At 36.2% G+C, this 14,791-nt stretch overlaps 2 protein-coding genes across 2 annotated transcripts; one reads left to right on the top strand and one right to left on the bottom strand.

The window, feature by feature from the left end:
- The first annotated feature begins 7,584 nt into the window (after nt 1–7,584).
- On the top strand, nt 7,585–8,610 carry LOC136824939 (circumsporozoite protein-like). The gene is made up of 2 exons (XM_067080924.1): nt 7,585–8,111; nt 8,394–8,610. The coding sequence occupies exons 1-2, from the start codon at nt 7,585–7,587 to the stop codon at nt 8,608–8,610; spliced, it is 744 nt and encodes a 247-aa protein (XP_066937025.1).
- A 2,600-nt stretch (nt 8,611–11,210) lies between these two features.
- On the bottom strand, nt 11,211–14,258 carry LOC136824937 (uncharacterized). Its single transcript, XM_067080923.1, has one exon. The coding sequence runs from the start codon at nt 14,256–14,258 to the stop codon at nt 11,211–11,213; it is 3,048 nt and encodes a 1,015-aa protein (XP_066937024.1).
- Between the last annotated feature and the right edge of the window lie 533 nt (nt 14,259–14,791).

The following is a 14,791-nucleotide window of genomic DNA, read 5'->3' as shown; positions in this document are numbered from 1 at the left end:
CACAAGAAAGTAACTGAAAAAGGTATAATAGACTTACCTAATATAGTTTCTTTAAGTTCTTTGATTTTGCCTTTGAGAAAATATCAGTAACAAAAATAAACAAAAACAAACTTCTTTTCTGTGTGTAAAAAACACTCTTCTAAGTTGGTGCATATTACAGAAAATACCCTAAATACTGAAAGTAATGACAAGAAAGTATAAAGAAATTCAAATTGCAAAAGAAATCCAGCAAAACAAACCAAAAACAACCAAAATCTATACATGAAAGTGCCTCCATAACTTCCCCTCCTTGAAGTCGTAATTTGTTTTGTTATTGAGGCTATGAAACTATAAAAAAAAGTTTTTAGTTTTTGACTGCCGGCGCAGCACTCATTTTAGGGGATTGTCAACTTGAGCGACAATTTTCTCAACCTATACAGGTGAGAGCAGTTGAACCCGACTAAGGATGCGGCTCATCAAAGGCCGACTATCATTCCTCTCCGATGGGAAATTGGCCTGCTCCTTTAGAGTTTTAGTGTGGGCGGCCGCCAATTCCCCATCGGTGTATCAGATAACCATATACATGATATACAGCAGACAGAGCGTACACGCGCGGGCGATTAAATATGATCGCGCGGGATGCGAATCAAAAAATTCCCGTGAGCAATCTCTTTATTTATCAAAAAGTCTTTTGTTATTCACCCTCATGCCAACAATATCTCTCACAACAAAAGTTGTTCGTTTTTTAATTTTATGCTTTCTTTTTATTAGATGGACGTGAAAACACCAGCATTGGTTACATCCACTCTGTCAAAAAGTTGACAAACCAAAATACAAACAACCCGAATTACTTCACATATATACTACAAACAGCAACAGAACGCAAGGTCACCGTATGTTTCAATCCAAATAAGAGGAAGTTGTTTTCAGAAGTTCAATCATCTTGCACTCCTGTTAAAATCAGCAAGATAAATGTATCGAATGGGGATTTGGTCGTCAACCGCTGGTCTATGGTAACCTTACTAAAATCCGTTCTATTTAAACATGATCCAGCAACTACTCAAGATACCGTAGTTTCCATTGCCCAACTTCCACGTTTTGCACAGAATGAGTTTGTCGAGTTGAACGTGGCAGCTATCGATGATCCAACTGAAATCTCCATTCGTAGTGGTCAACCCCTTGAAAAACAAGTCGCAATAATAAGAAATTTGTATGGTGACTATTTGGACAGTTGGAGCTTAATAAAAATTATAAGTTAATGCAACCTTTATTTGTTTCAAGTACAAATTTGATTGGATGCTACTTTTAAAACAATCACATTGCACGATATGATATTGTGATATTTGGTGCTTCCGTTAGTGTTTGCTGAGATTAAACAAACTAAAACAATTCACATATTTTCCAGCAGGTGAATTTTTAGCTTTCAAATGATACAAATGATAAATAATAGTATCAACCTTCCAAGATTTTAATATAAAAGTTTGCAGATATTGGTAGGATGAGAAAAGGCTAAAAAAAGTACAATCTGAACTATTTTTCTTGGAACTTGTTTGAAAGTCCAAGATTGTTGGTCATTGAAAAGGGACTGGTCTGTGACTACATGTTTTTTTCTAGTACTTTTCTCAATGTTTATTTTCTTTCCTTTAGATACAAACAGCATTGTTCAATAAGTAAAATGTTAATGAAACAAAACAAATAAGTTGTTTGTGTTGTTGGTATTTCTATCTGGAAGAATAGAATGCCCTCCATTGTAGGTTGCCAATTTATTCAACCTATTATTATTATTCAGTCCCTAATCTTCACAGCAAGGATTTTACTATTACGACCTTTCCAGCCAACGATAGCTAACATGGCGCACAAACTTGGATGACAAATTAAACCTGGAACACTTTACAAGTCTGGAACCTGTTCAAAAGTGGAACACAACAATTAACTGCGACATTGGAAGTGGAATGTTGCTGGTTTAAGGTTTATAATCCTAGACACTAGAAAACATACCAAACCTCAGACGTCGTTTTGAGATGAAATTATTAAGCTCTTGCCCAGACTGTCTCACTCATTGACTGTGGGTATTTCATTTGCTGTGCTTCAATGCACTGACTATGAACAGAAGACAGCTATGAACATTGCTAATTTACATTCATTTTGCTATAATCCATTTGAGATGTTGAGATACTTTGCAAGTAAGTCTCGGGATTGTTTTCCTATTTCGTAGATTATTCTTACTTTGCTATCATTTAAACATCCAGGAATGTTTTTAATTGGAGGCATTTGCAATATTTGTTTTATTTCGTTTAAAATACAAATAACATTATGGTTACAGATAAAATTGTAGCAGTGATTATATTATCTGAAAACATACTTCCTCAAAAGACCAGCACACCGCATGATTAAAGGGGAAACCCTGGAATGCTTTTTTATATTCCTAGATGAAGCAATTTGATATCCTGGATTCCTAAACGGGGGGGGGGGGTTTGTACTTTTAGGGTGTGACGGGATTGGCCCTTTTTTAGTACAGTATTACGGGATTTGACGAAAAAAGAGACGGGAAAATGCTATTTTAAAATCAGACGGTGACGGTATTTAGGTACATTTTTGCCTTGTACAAGCCGGTGTGACGGTGCTATTATTATTTCCAATTTTCGGGATTCCGGGATTCAGCAAAAAATTTGACGGGAAAACGGTATTTCGAACCCCTACAACCCCCCCCCCCTAAACTAAATTAATCAATTTTTTGGATTTTCGGTCAGTAAAGAAACAAGTGATACTTTTATGGACCTACCTGGTTGTGCATTTAACACATATATAATTGATATCTACGTGAGCATGCCCGTTAAACAATCATTCAGAACACAAATAGTGACAATCTATTAAAATTAGTCGTTTGTTTCGCATAAAAAAACGTTTAGAAACCAAAATTTCATACTGAAATATTCTTTCATATTCAAGACTTCGTGAAAAAAAAAACATCCACGATCTCATCAAAAAATTTAGAGAATTTGTCTAAGAACATTGATGTATGCTTATTAATAGTGATTCTTATAGATAAAGATGCGTTTTTTGAGCTGAAAATATCTTTTTTTACGAAAGTCTGTCTGAGCCATCTTTTAACTACTTTCATGTAAAAAGATCTGAAAAAAACAATGATCCAATATTTCACAAAGGCCAAAAAACCCGTTTTTTAGCCGTTTTTTGGCCCAAATTTGCCCAAAAACATTTCTTTTCGAAAATCGGGCTCCGTCATATTTCAGGGTTCATAGTTATGCATCTTTGTGCAAAAAAATCATAAAGAATGAAAGAGCCAATCTTGAGAAAAGTTAATACCAAAGTAATTGATAATGTGCTTATAAAAAAATATCGAATTTGGCCAGTTTCTCTATTAAAACACGCCAAGGAACCAAATTCTTCAGAAGTAAGCACTCATGAGCAAAAAAAAATATATCTCATAAATAATTCGAGTAATTTGACTAATTACATTGATGTATGCTTATAAATTAGAGATTCTTATAGATAAACATGTTTTTTGAGCAAACAAATTTTCTTTGAAAAAATCTTCTTGAGCCATCTTTTACCTATGATGGTACCCTACTTTCATGCTAAAAATCTGAAAAAATTAATGATTCAATTTTTCACAAAGTCAAAAAAACCCGTTTTTCAGCCGTTTTTTGGCCCAAATTTACCCAAAAGATTTTTTTTTCGTAAATCAAGCTCCGTCACATTTTGGCCATCACCATTTTGCACCTTTGTACCAAAAATCAAAAGATTCCTATGATTCAATCCTGAGAAAAGTTAGTAACAGACGAACTGACGGACGAACGGACGAACGAACACAGGTTAGTTTATAGGACCTCCACCCCACCGGGGTAGGTCCAATAAAAAATTCTACTTTGAACTCTCTCTCTTCTCTTAGAAACTTTTTATAAAAATAGGAACGTAGAGAAATAGCTGCTTTAGAATTTTTTTTCCTTTTCTTTCAACAAACCGAATTGAGAACATTATTTTGTCACGCATTCCGACAAATAATCTGTGCAGTTATTCAGTTGCCTGGAATTTCACTAAAATTTGAAGTTTAGACCTAAGAAAGTTTTTCGATTTCATCAACTAATAATTAATTCTCGTTTTTATTCGAAGAAAGATCACTTTGCAGAGGAATATAATATATAAATCATCATGGAAGTGGAGGAGACGCTAAGTCAATCATCAGACCAACAACCAGGAAAGCGACAGGGTAGTCACGGATCGTTTGAACCCTATTTTTATCAGGGAGGGTTTTTTCCACCGGGCTGGTACTCCTTTGCTAATAGCTCACTGAAATTTTTTTTTAATACTTTGAAAGTTTTTGACTGTTCCTATAATCTTATTAGCAGCATGTATACCAAATTTTACAATTAAAAACTGACCAGATCAGGATTTATGACTTTTTTTGCGCAGGAATATCATAAAATCCAGCTAAAACCCTGCAAAATCCCAAAATCTTAAATTTAGCATAACTTTTGTTTTAGGCATCCAATTGAATTCAAATTTTGACAGGTTTTAGGTATCAATAATAAAATTTTAAATATATGTATAGAATTTTTGACTGAAGATCGTGACGAAAAGTTGCGTGAAAGTTTAAGTATCAAACAATTCTTATCTCAACTTCAATTTATTGTGTAAATATATTTTAAAAATTTTCAAAAACGACGTCATTGTTTCTTGAAAAAATTTACCCATTTTCTGCATGGATTTTAAACGTGAATTTTAATAATGTGTTAAAAACTGGCAAATATGTTAAAGATATTATTTCTTGCTTTTAGAAAATCAAAAGAATTGAAAAATCTCCATTCGTTCAACTTTAATTACTATTTTATTGAATAGTACTTTTTCATTTGTCAGCGATAATTGTGAAATTTTGTGATGACGTCATCAACCCAAATTTTTTTCTATGAATTCCTTTTATGGTAGAGAACATTTCTGCCAAGTTTCAAGTCGATATCTTTTCTAGATCAAAAGTTATGCAAGGCTGGTGGAAAACACTCCCCCCCCCTTGAGAATACAAAACCCGAAAAAGCCTGATAATAATAGGGTAAGCGTAAGTGTATTTTTTATTTATAGGTACCTAAGTTGTAGCTGTATAATTACATAATTGTAACAAGTTATTTCATATTTGATATTCTGTAAAAATGCTTGGTCAATTATTTACATTCCTTTTTTATCATAATTTTAGGATAAGTACATAACCGATCCTGTCTCTCGCCAAAACAAAGAAAAAGCGAAAATAGCATCAATTCGAAGAAATGTAAGTTAAATCTTGGCATTTATGTAAGGAAACAGTATATGATTCCAATTTGTTGTTGTAAAACCAATTTCTTTGATTTTATAACTACAAAATGACTCCTCTAATGAACATTTTATTTGGTGAGGATTGGCAGATTTAACTCTTGATCGAGACTTCATTTTCTGCTATCTGTAGAGGATATTTTGAATCGTTGGAAAAGTAAAAGAAAAGTAAAAGAAAATATTATGATATTCTACATAATGCATTTATTTGCTCTATTTTAAGATACGCGATGTGGCTGTATTAACCAAGATGCCGGGTGCATTTTTTGCCTTCTCTGAAAACATGTATAATAATATGTGTAACTATAAAATAAAATTTGTTTTTTAGAAATATATTATGTTTTTGGGCGTGTTCTTGCTTTTGACCTGACAATCAATATTATTGAAATGGAAGGGGTAGGAAGCAAGATTGCAAGGAAGACTTCACTTCCCACTAGTACAACGATAACCATACTGAAATCTGAATCGGGTTATTGTGGTCTGATGAAGATTAAAGAGTCCATCAACAATGGTCCATGTGGGGAGAACCCGTATTGTTGGGCCTCTCTAGCCTGGGTATCAAGACCTCCAGGGGATTAAGGCGGGTTCGTGGAGGTCAAAATCCTTGCAACGTTACAAATCATTTTCAGAAGCTCGTTTTGGGCTCAAACGAAGCGTATAACTAATTAGAATAAGATTCAGTCTAGGCAGATGTTTTTTCATTTTGAAATTTTGCGTAATTCGCAATAATCCTCAATTTTGCGCTATTTTGATGACGTCATAAAAATTGAAATTCCAATAACTTTTGATAGAATCATCAAAATAATTTCAAACTTTCACCAAAGATGCATTTCAATGCAAATCTTCAAAAAATTTCAAAAAATTTTCAAAATCTTGATGATGTCAGCATCTTTTAAGGATTTTAGTTTTTTAGCTGAAAAGTGATGACGTCATCAAATTTTATTAAATTTTTTTTCTAATCCTAAAGACATTAATAATATGCATCTTTGGTCAAAATTTGAAATTATTTTGATAATTCTATCAAAAGTTATTTGGATTTCAATTTTCATGACGTCATCAAAATAGCGCAAAATTGAGGATTTTTGCGAATTACGCAAAATTTCAAAATGAAAAAACATCTGCCTAGACTGAATCCTATTCTACTTCGTCATACGCTTCGCTTGAGCCCAAAATGAGCTTCTGAAAATGATTTGTAACGTTGCAAGCATTTTGACCCCGCCTTAATCCCCTTGAGACTCAAAATTTCAGAAAAAAAACTCTTACCTAAACATACAAAGTTTCTAAAATTTTAGAGTCTGGTGCAACTAAAACAGTATGGTACAGTTTGTTTGATACTGCCTGTGAGTGAACCCTTGTTGACAGACTATCAAAACTTTGGAAACCCAGGCAGACACACATAATTACTTACCATAAAACCTCTTTTACAAACTCAGTAAACTTTCAAAACTACTTTAAACTATATCCAAACGTCAGCCACATTCATAAAGGCTCCTTTCCATCAGCCATTTTGTTTAGAAATGAACCTGTGTTTTCATTTTCATTTGTTTATCTTTTTTTGCCATGTCAGCTTTTTCCATAAATTATGCGCGCGCTCGAGAAATATCGAAAAGCCTGTGAAAATTCTGCTCAGTGACTAGGCGCGTACTGACCAATTAGAGATACTCGCATATGCAGGGACAGATATCCCTGCAGACGAGTTACTTGGACCAGACAGTAAAACAAAGACAAGATTATAAAAAACTAGACGGTGAAATAGTTTACGGTCTGGATATCCAGGCTAGGGCCTCTCCTATTTCAAGTCACGCTGTCATGAAATGCAAGCATTGTAGATTGATATACCATAAATTTTGTGTGGCTTGGAATGAGGAATTCTGTGGATGCGATAACCTGGTTCCTCTGGCACAAAGGTCTGTATCAAACTGGATGTCTTTCTTTTCATCTTTTGTCGGCAGGCACGTCCCTTGAAAGTATCTATGTTCATACTAGCTCGAATAGTTTATGCTTTTGGAGTTAATGGGTCTAAGTTTTGTCTCAAAATTGTAAAAAGAGCTGGTTTTAGATTTTATTTAATGCCAGCTTATCAGATATTTTATGTTTGGTCTACCAGAAACATTTCCAGGATTTTGAGCTGCTACCGTTTTCATTTCAAAGATTAAGTTTGAAATCAGTTCGAAGAACAAAATAATCAACCCAGGCTAATCAACTATTAAAACACAAAGAATTAACCTCAGAATGGGCTTTTTCTGTTAATAAGGGCCTAGGACATCAAATTTTTTCATGATTCTCATGGCCAATGTACAAGAATTAGGATTGAGTTTCAAAATTCAAGCAAAGATTGAGTTTCTGCCACCGTTATCCGGTAGCAGAAAAGTTCTGGAAATTTGCCTGTCTACAGATTATTTATTAGATTCTCAGAAATCTTTGAATTTCTTCTTACAAAAGGCTGGTGAATATGAACAGGAAGGGGTGACAGCGGAGATGGTAATTGAGAAAGACGTATTAGACTATCCAGGAGGAGACGATTTAGACAATCCAGGAGGAGACGATTTAGACAATCCAGGAGGAGACGATTTATACAATGCAGGAGGAGACGATTTACACAATGCAGGAGGAGACGATTTATACAATGCAGGAGGAGACGATTTACACAATGCAGGAGGAGACGATTTACACAATGCAGGAGGAGACGATTTACACAATGCAGGAGGAGACGATTTAGACAATGCAGGAGGAGACGATTTAGACAATCCAGGAGGAGACGATTTAGACAATCCTAACCTGAGATCAGATTGTGGTTGTTTTCTGCCCACCACGCTGAAGCTCTAAAGGGATGGGTGAAAACATACACAATCTGACGAATATGCAATCTCGAAATCGTAAGGACCGCGTTCGTCTAAAAGGACTGGGAATGACAACAAAGTTGCGTGATTGTGTTTATGAATAGGGCGCCGTATCAGTTTTTGACTTTCTGGCGCACAACAAGATTCTTGTTGTAAAATTTTCCGCGGGAGGACTATTTTCCTCAGATGTATAATTTTCAAGTGTCTTTAGAGGTTTACCGTGCACGTAAGAAAATTATGAACATCTGTTATCAGGTTAGACAATCCAGGAGGAGACGATTTAGACAATCCAGGAGGAGACAATTTAGACAATCCAGGAGAAGAAGATGATGAAATAGGAGGTGGCAATCCGCAGGTCGGAAGAGGTGGCAATCCGGAGGTCGGAAGAGGACACCCTTATGCTAGACGAGGGCGAGGTCGTGGTCGTGGAGGGCGAGGGCGTGGGCGTGGTCGTGGTGGTAGAGGAAACTGACAAGGAAATGGGCGTGTTGGTATGATGGGAGAGCAGCTGCTTGCTCTCTTCCATCTCCAGCTGCAGACCTTCAACAATCTGTAATAATTTTTTTCTGTTCTGTTTGTTTCTGTTCATTTGTTCATTTTACTGTACTTAATTTGATGATTGATAAGCCAAAAGGATAGAGAAGTCTCTTAATAATTTTTGAACTTTGCAAAAAAATATTTTCTGAAGATGACCTTTCAAGGGATTTTAAGTGGTATTTTTGTACTTTCTATGTTCAGTTTAAAAATGAAAATCTTGAGTTATGCATTGTGCCTTTGCCTACTTAAATAACTGAGTCGTTTTACTATATATAAAGTTTTAGTTTTTATATTATTATTATACATTACATATTATTATCCAGCTGCAGACATTCATTCAACAACCTGCAATTCTGTTTTTTCTGTCTGTTTGTTTCTTCGTTAATTTTATTGTACCTAATTTGATTACATGTTCTTTTAGCTCAAAGGGATGGAGAAGTCCTTAATAATTTTTGAACTTTCTAAAAAAAAAATTTCTGAAGATGACATTTCAAGGGATTTTAAGTGGTATTTTTGTACTTTCTATGTACAGTTTAAAATGAAAATCTTAAAAGTTATGTATTATGTCTTAGCCTACTTGACACTTTACTATGTCATTTTACTTTATAACATAAAGTTTTAAATTTTATATATTATATTTTGTTATATTTTGTTACATTATTTATTGATATTTCAAGAGATTTTTAGAAAATATTTTTTGCAGCAATACATTCACATATCGTAATGCTAATGTTTCTTTCTGTCTTTTACTCATAAGATGCTTTTTGAATAGGACAAAATGTTTATGTTTATGTTTATGCTTTTTCACAAAAATAAACAATTGATTCTACAAGTTCTTTATTGATATGTTATATAGCCTGGATATCCAGACCGTAAACTATTTCACTGTCTAGTTTTTTTTAATATTTTGTCTCTGGTTTACGGTCTGGTCGAAGTAACTCGTCTACAGGGATATCTGTCCCTGCATATGCGAGTGTCTCTAATTTGTCAGTACGCGCCCAGTCACTGAGCAGAATTTTCGCGGGGTTTGTGATATTTTTTGATGCGCGCGCATAATTTATGGAAAAAGCTGACCTTGCAAAAAAAGATAAACAAATGAAAATGAAAACGCAGGTTCATTTCTAAACAAAATGGCTGATGGAAAGGAACCTTTATGAATGTGGCTGACGTTTGGATATAGTTTAAAGTAGTTTTGAAAGTTTATTGAGTTTGTAAAAGAGGTTTTATGGTAAGTAATTATGTGTGTCTGGCTGGGTTTCCACAGTTTTGAGATTCTGTCAACAAGGGTTTACTCACAGACTGTGTCATTCAAAACTGTATCAGAATTTTTTAGTTGCACCAGACTCAAAACTTTTAGAAACTTTGTATATTGAGGTAAGAGTGTTTTTTCTGAAATTTTGAGTCTGGATATTATATAGTCTAGAAGTATAAAACCTTCAACTACTCAAAATGGAAACAATAAAGACAAAAACCCACAAAACAAAAAGACAATACAAATACAACAAAAATCTAGAATGAACATTCACAGAAAATCAATCAGGTTGGAGTAGAAAAGGAAAATATGATGACATAGAAATCCGTCAATGTAAAACTAGTGATCTAAAATGACTTTAAGGAAGACAGTAACTCAATATGAGTCAAAAAATATTTCAAAAAAACACATTATCTGTTCCTCAGTTTTCGACCTACACAGGATTTCGGCCATTTGTGAAAATATCCTCCTATATGATGGAAATAGGGTTGTGTAGGTAGGCCAAGCAGTGTTAGCTAGACACCACCACGGATAAAAAGATGTAAAAAGATGTGTTTAGTGAAAGTATGAAACGCGCGCAAATATAAAATAAACTAAAACTTAAACTCCACGGAACCAGCCGAAGAAACTAAAATAACAATGAAAAAAGAAGTGTACTTTCTACTAGACAAAGTGTGGAATTATCGGACACAGGTGTTCGTAACGTTATGAATTGATTGAATGTATGTTCAAACTGAAAAATAAATTTGATACAAATTGATCTAAGTTGATAAATTACAAATTTGATTGAAAAACTTACTTTAGAAAATTTGAGTTGACAAAGCCTTGATATAAAATAAAGTTTAGAAAATATTAGCTTACCAGCCTGCCAAATGTGAATTGATATGTGAAAATAATTCCAAATGGTTCAATGTAAATGTAAATGTAAATGTTCAAATGATCAGTGCAAATGTTCAAAATGAATATAGAAAACTTGATTCAAATTTATTCACTGAGTTCTTGAAAACATTCTGATCTCTTCATACCACACTCACGCCTTATGATATGTGATTGAATGAGAGTGAAAAAAGCTGAAAAGTGAGATCTGATATGCGAGCTCTCGAATGCTCACGGGAGACATTAATTGATAAATATAAAAAACTAATTGACAAATGACGTCATAATGACCTATGCGTATAATAAATTTTTTTTTAATTGCTTTTCTTATAAATAAATAATATCTTTTGCACGTTCGTGCTACATTCCCCCAACGTGGAAAAGTGAAATGTCCATCCAGATACAGTTCAGTTCTTGAACATTTTATTGAGTTCTTGCAAAATGTCCATTTCATCAACATGATGAATTACAACTAAATCTCTGACACATCTGGTAGTTTTACGTTTTGCAGTTTCATTTGAATTGACATACTCAACATCAACTTTACGAATTTTACCATCTTTACTAAAATGAACAGTTTTTATTCTTCCAAGATGATATGTCTTGGCAATGGAAGAATCATTCTTAAGGAAAAGGACAATGTCACCCTTTTTCAAGTGCTTGTCGTTCTTAAACCACTTTGGTTGTGAAATAAGCTTTGGAACATGTGAGATCAACCAATTTTCAAACCACGTGTTGAAGATGTCGATATTCGTTTGGATGATCTTGTTGAATGTTGATGGAACGTTGACTGGACCAATGGGACCTCTCTCGTTGTTGCGTCCAAGAAGAAGTCTGTTGGGTGTAATAAGGTCCATGCTTTCGAAATCAGATGTGATGGAACCAAGTGCGAGAGGCATGTTATTGAGACTGTTCGAAATCTCTGATGCCACCGTTTCCCATTGAAGGATTGATAGTCGTGATTGAGAAATCGTCCTCTCGATCGATCTTGAAATCTCCTTGATTTTGCGTTCAACCTTTCCTTGGTAGTTGTGTGCACCAACTGGACTGATGTCGAATTCAATGGAGTAGTTGCGATGAAGCCTGGCTCGTAAGTCGTGGAAGTCGATTTTGACGTCTTCACATCCTTTGATGAGTTGGCTACCAGAGTCGATGAAGAGCTTCTGAGGATAACCATGGTGAGATGCAAATCGTACGAACGCTTGGATGAAGGCGACAGTGCTGTAGTCGTCCATGATCTTGATTGATGTAGCTGAAGTGGTCATGCAGCAGAAGACCGTCAACCAAAGCTTGATTGTTGATCGTCTGTGGTGATTGCAGTATGCCTTTACAGGCCCTGCAAGATCAATCTGAGAATAATAAAATGCAGGGGCAATTGTTAATTGAGGAGACGAGAGCTTGCCCATTTCAATGCTCACAGTCTTCTTCTCGATGTACCGACATCGAGTACAGTTTCGTTTGATACGTTTGACAATTTCACGTCCTTCAAGAACGTAAGCTCTCTTAAGGACAAAACGTAGAATTGATTCGTTACCACTGTGTTTCACTGTTTCGTCATAACAGTGAACCTCGTTGATGATGCTGTATGCTAAAGGCGAGTGTTTGTCGACGAGTGGAACGAAGAAGCTTGTTGATTGCAAGTCGTGCATTGATGATGCCATTGGAGTGACGATGTTGATGGCTTCTGTTGGTAGAAACCGTCCTGAGTAGTAAAGGATGCCACTGACTTCTTGGCTGATTTTGTTGTAGACAGATGGCTTGTTGAAATGTTTGACCTCCATCGTTGCTTTGCGAAAGAAATAATCTTCCGCTTGCTTGATGTCGTCTTTGGATGGACCATTGCTTGATTGATCGAACTTTGCTGTGGCTGATCTCGTCTTTTTCTTGTTGTTTCTCATCCATCTCATCTTCCTGATGCTCTTGATAACTATTGCTAAAACTCTAACAACAGTCTTGAATCGAAATTTGTTTGGATCAATTAAATAATCCGAGAAGGTGTATCTTGCTTTTACTTCCGATGGAACAACAAAGTTGACGTTGCATGTAACATCAAGAGGTGCCTTTAAGTCTATTGACTTTAATGCCTGTGTTTCTTTGTGAAACTCTTGAAGATCTTTAGAGGTAAGAATAATTTCGCTTACCTTTTTAACAGGAAACTTGGATTCATCTTGGTGCATCCAGTCTTGGCCGACGAACCATTCTGAGTTTGGCTGGACCTCTGATAACTGGACACCTCTCCTTGTTGCTAAGTCAGCCATCATTTGATTGGAGTCGATGAATCGCCAGTCTTCGATGTTTGTGAGTCGATGGACTTCGATTACTCTGTTTCGAACCCACTGCTTGAGTTGAAGCTCAGTGTTTGATATCCAATGAAGCACGATGGTGTTGTCTGTGATTTTCAAGCATCCCTTGTGATGTTGTTGGAATGCTCTCTTGACAACTTCACCAGTGTGTACGTTTATCAATGCTGCAAACATCTCTGCTCGAGGTTGTGTTGATGGTTGAGGAACGAGTTTTGATCGTGCAAATACAAGTTGTGACGAATACGTACCATTTCTCCTTTGAATACGAGTGTAGATGGCAGCACAAGCTAGTGATGGGCTTGCATCACCGAAGTCGAGGGTTGAGATGTCGAGATTGAGTGCATCTTCAGGAATGATTGTGCGGTGAAATTTGATGTCCTTGATTTCTTGGATCATGTCGAAGTGGGATGTCCATAGTGAGCGAAGTGAGTCTGGAAGGACGTCATCCCATTGAAGTTTGTGATTGACTAGTTCATGCAGATCGAGTTTGAGACCAGCAGTGATTGGAGTCATCTTTCCAGTTGGGTCGAAGATTTCAGATACTTTGGAAACGCAGTGTCTTCTTGTGAGTCGAGATGGAATTGTACCTGATGATTCTGTCGGTTTCTTCCCCCTTTGCTTTCGAGCAAAATTCATTTCGGAGATGTCAAGTGATAGTTTGTCGATCTTTGGGTACCAGACCATTCCCCCAACAGAAATAGACTTGCCATCATGTGAGAGAGCTTCAGGTGGGTCACTGCCACTGAAGGTAAATCCTTTGAGTCGAAACCCACCTTTGTTGACGACGATTTCTAAGCTGTCGGCGGTTTCCATGGCTTCCTGTAATGAATCTTCACCTGAAATGCAGTCGTCGACGTAAACGTCCTTGTTGACAACTTCGTTGACGCGAGGGTACTTGTCCTTTGAGTGGTCAGCTGTCTTTCGTAGGGCAAGTTCAGCCTGGTTTCCACTTGACTTTACCCCATAGATCAAGGTTTTGATGATCTTCTCTTGAGGTGGTTGGTTTGGATTGAGATCGGTTGACCACAAATACCTCTGGAGGCACCAATGGTCTTCGTTCAATTTAACCGTATTATACATTTTACTTACATCTGTATGATAACCAATGCGTCTGATACTCCAACGGATGAGGATTTCGATCATCTTATTCATGTTGTTGCGACCCTTGGCACAGATGTTGTTGAGGCTATATCCACTGCTAGTAGGCTGGGAGGCGTCAAACACTACTCGACAGGGTGTTGAGATGGAATTGGTCTTCCAAACTGCCCTCCATGGAATGAAGTTCTGGACTTGGTTGTTACATAATTTGATTTGTTGTTCGTTAGATAGATTTTTGACAAAATCGACATGTCCTAAGTCGTGGAGCTTTTGCTCGGAGGCGATGACGTCATTCTTGTCGATTGGAAATTTTGACAACTTCTTCACTTGTTGCTCGTAGACTTTGAGTGCTTTCCATCGATTGGGATTGAGTTTGACTGTCGGGTCGTGCAACAAAGGAAGAGATGCGATGGTCTGATGCTTTTCGAAGTCGACTTTGACGGATCGATCGATAAGATTTTGTTCGACTTCCTCTTGGATGCTTATGGATTCGATCGATGGTTTCATGATTTTTGCAATCTTTGCACGATCGACATTTGATGCAACGATAACTCACTTCGGAACCGGCAGATTCGACCTCGTGGAAT

This window comes from Clytia hemisphaerica, unplaced genomic scaffold (genome assembly GCF_902728285.1).
Source record: "Clytia hemisphaerica strain Z4C2 unplaced genomic scaffold, Clytia hemisphaerica genome assembly, whole genome shotgun sequence".
Lineage (NCBI taxonomy): Eukaryota > Metazoa > Cnidaria > Hydrozoa > Leptothecata > Clytiidae > Clytia > Clytia hemisphaerica.
The sequence above is the reverse complement of the archived record's forward strand: the minus strand, read 5'-3'. Positions and strand labels throughout refer to the sequence as shown.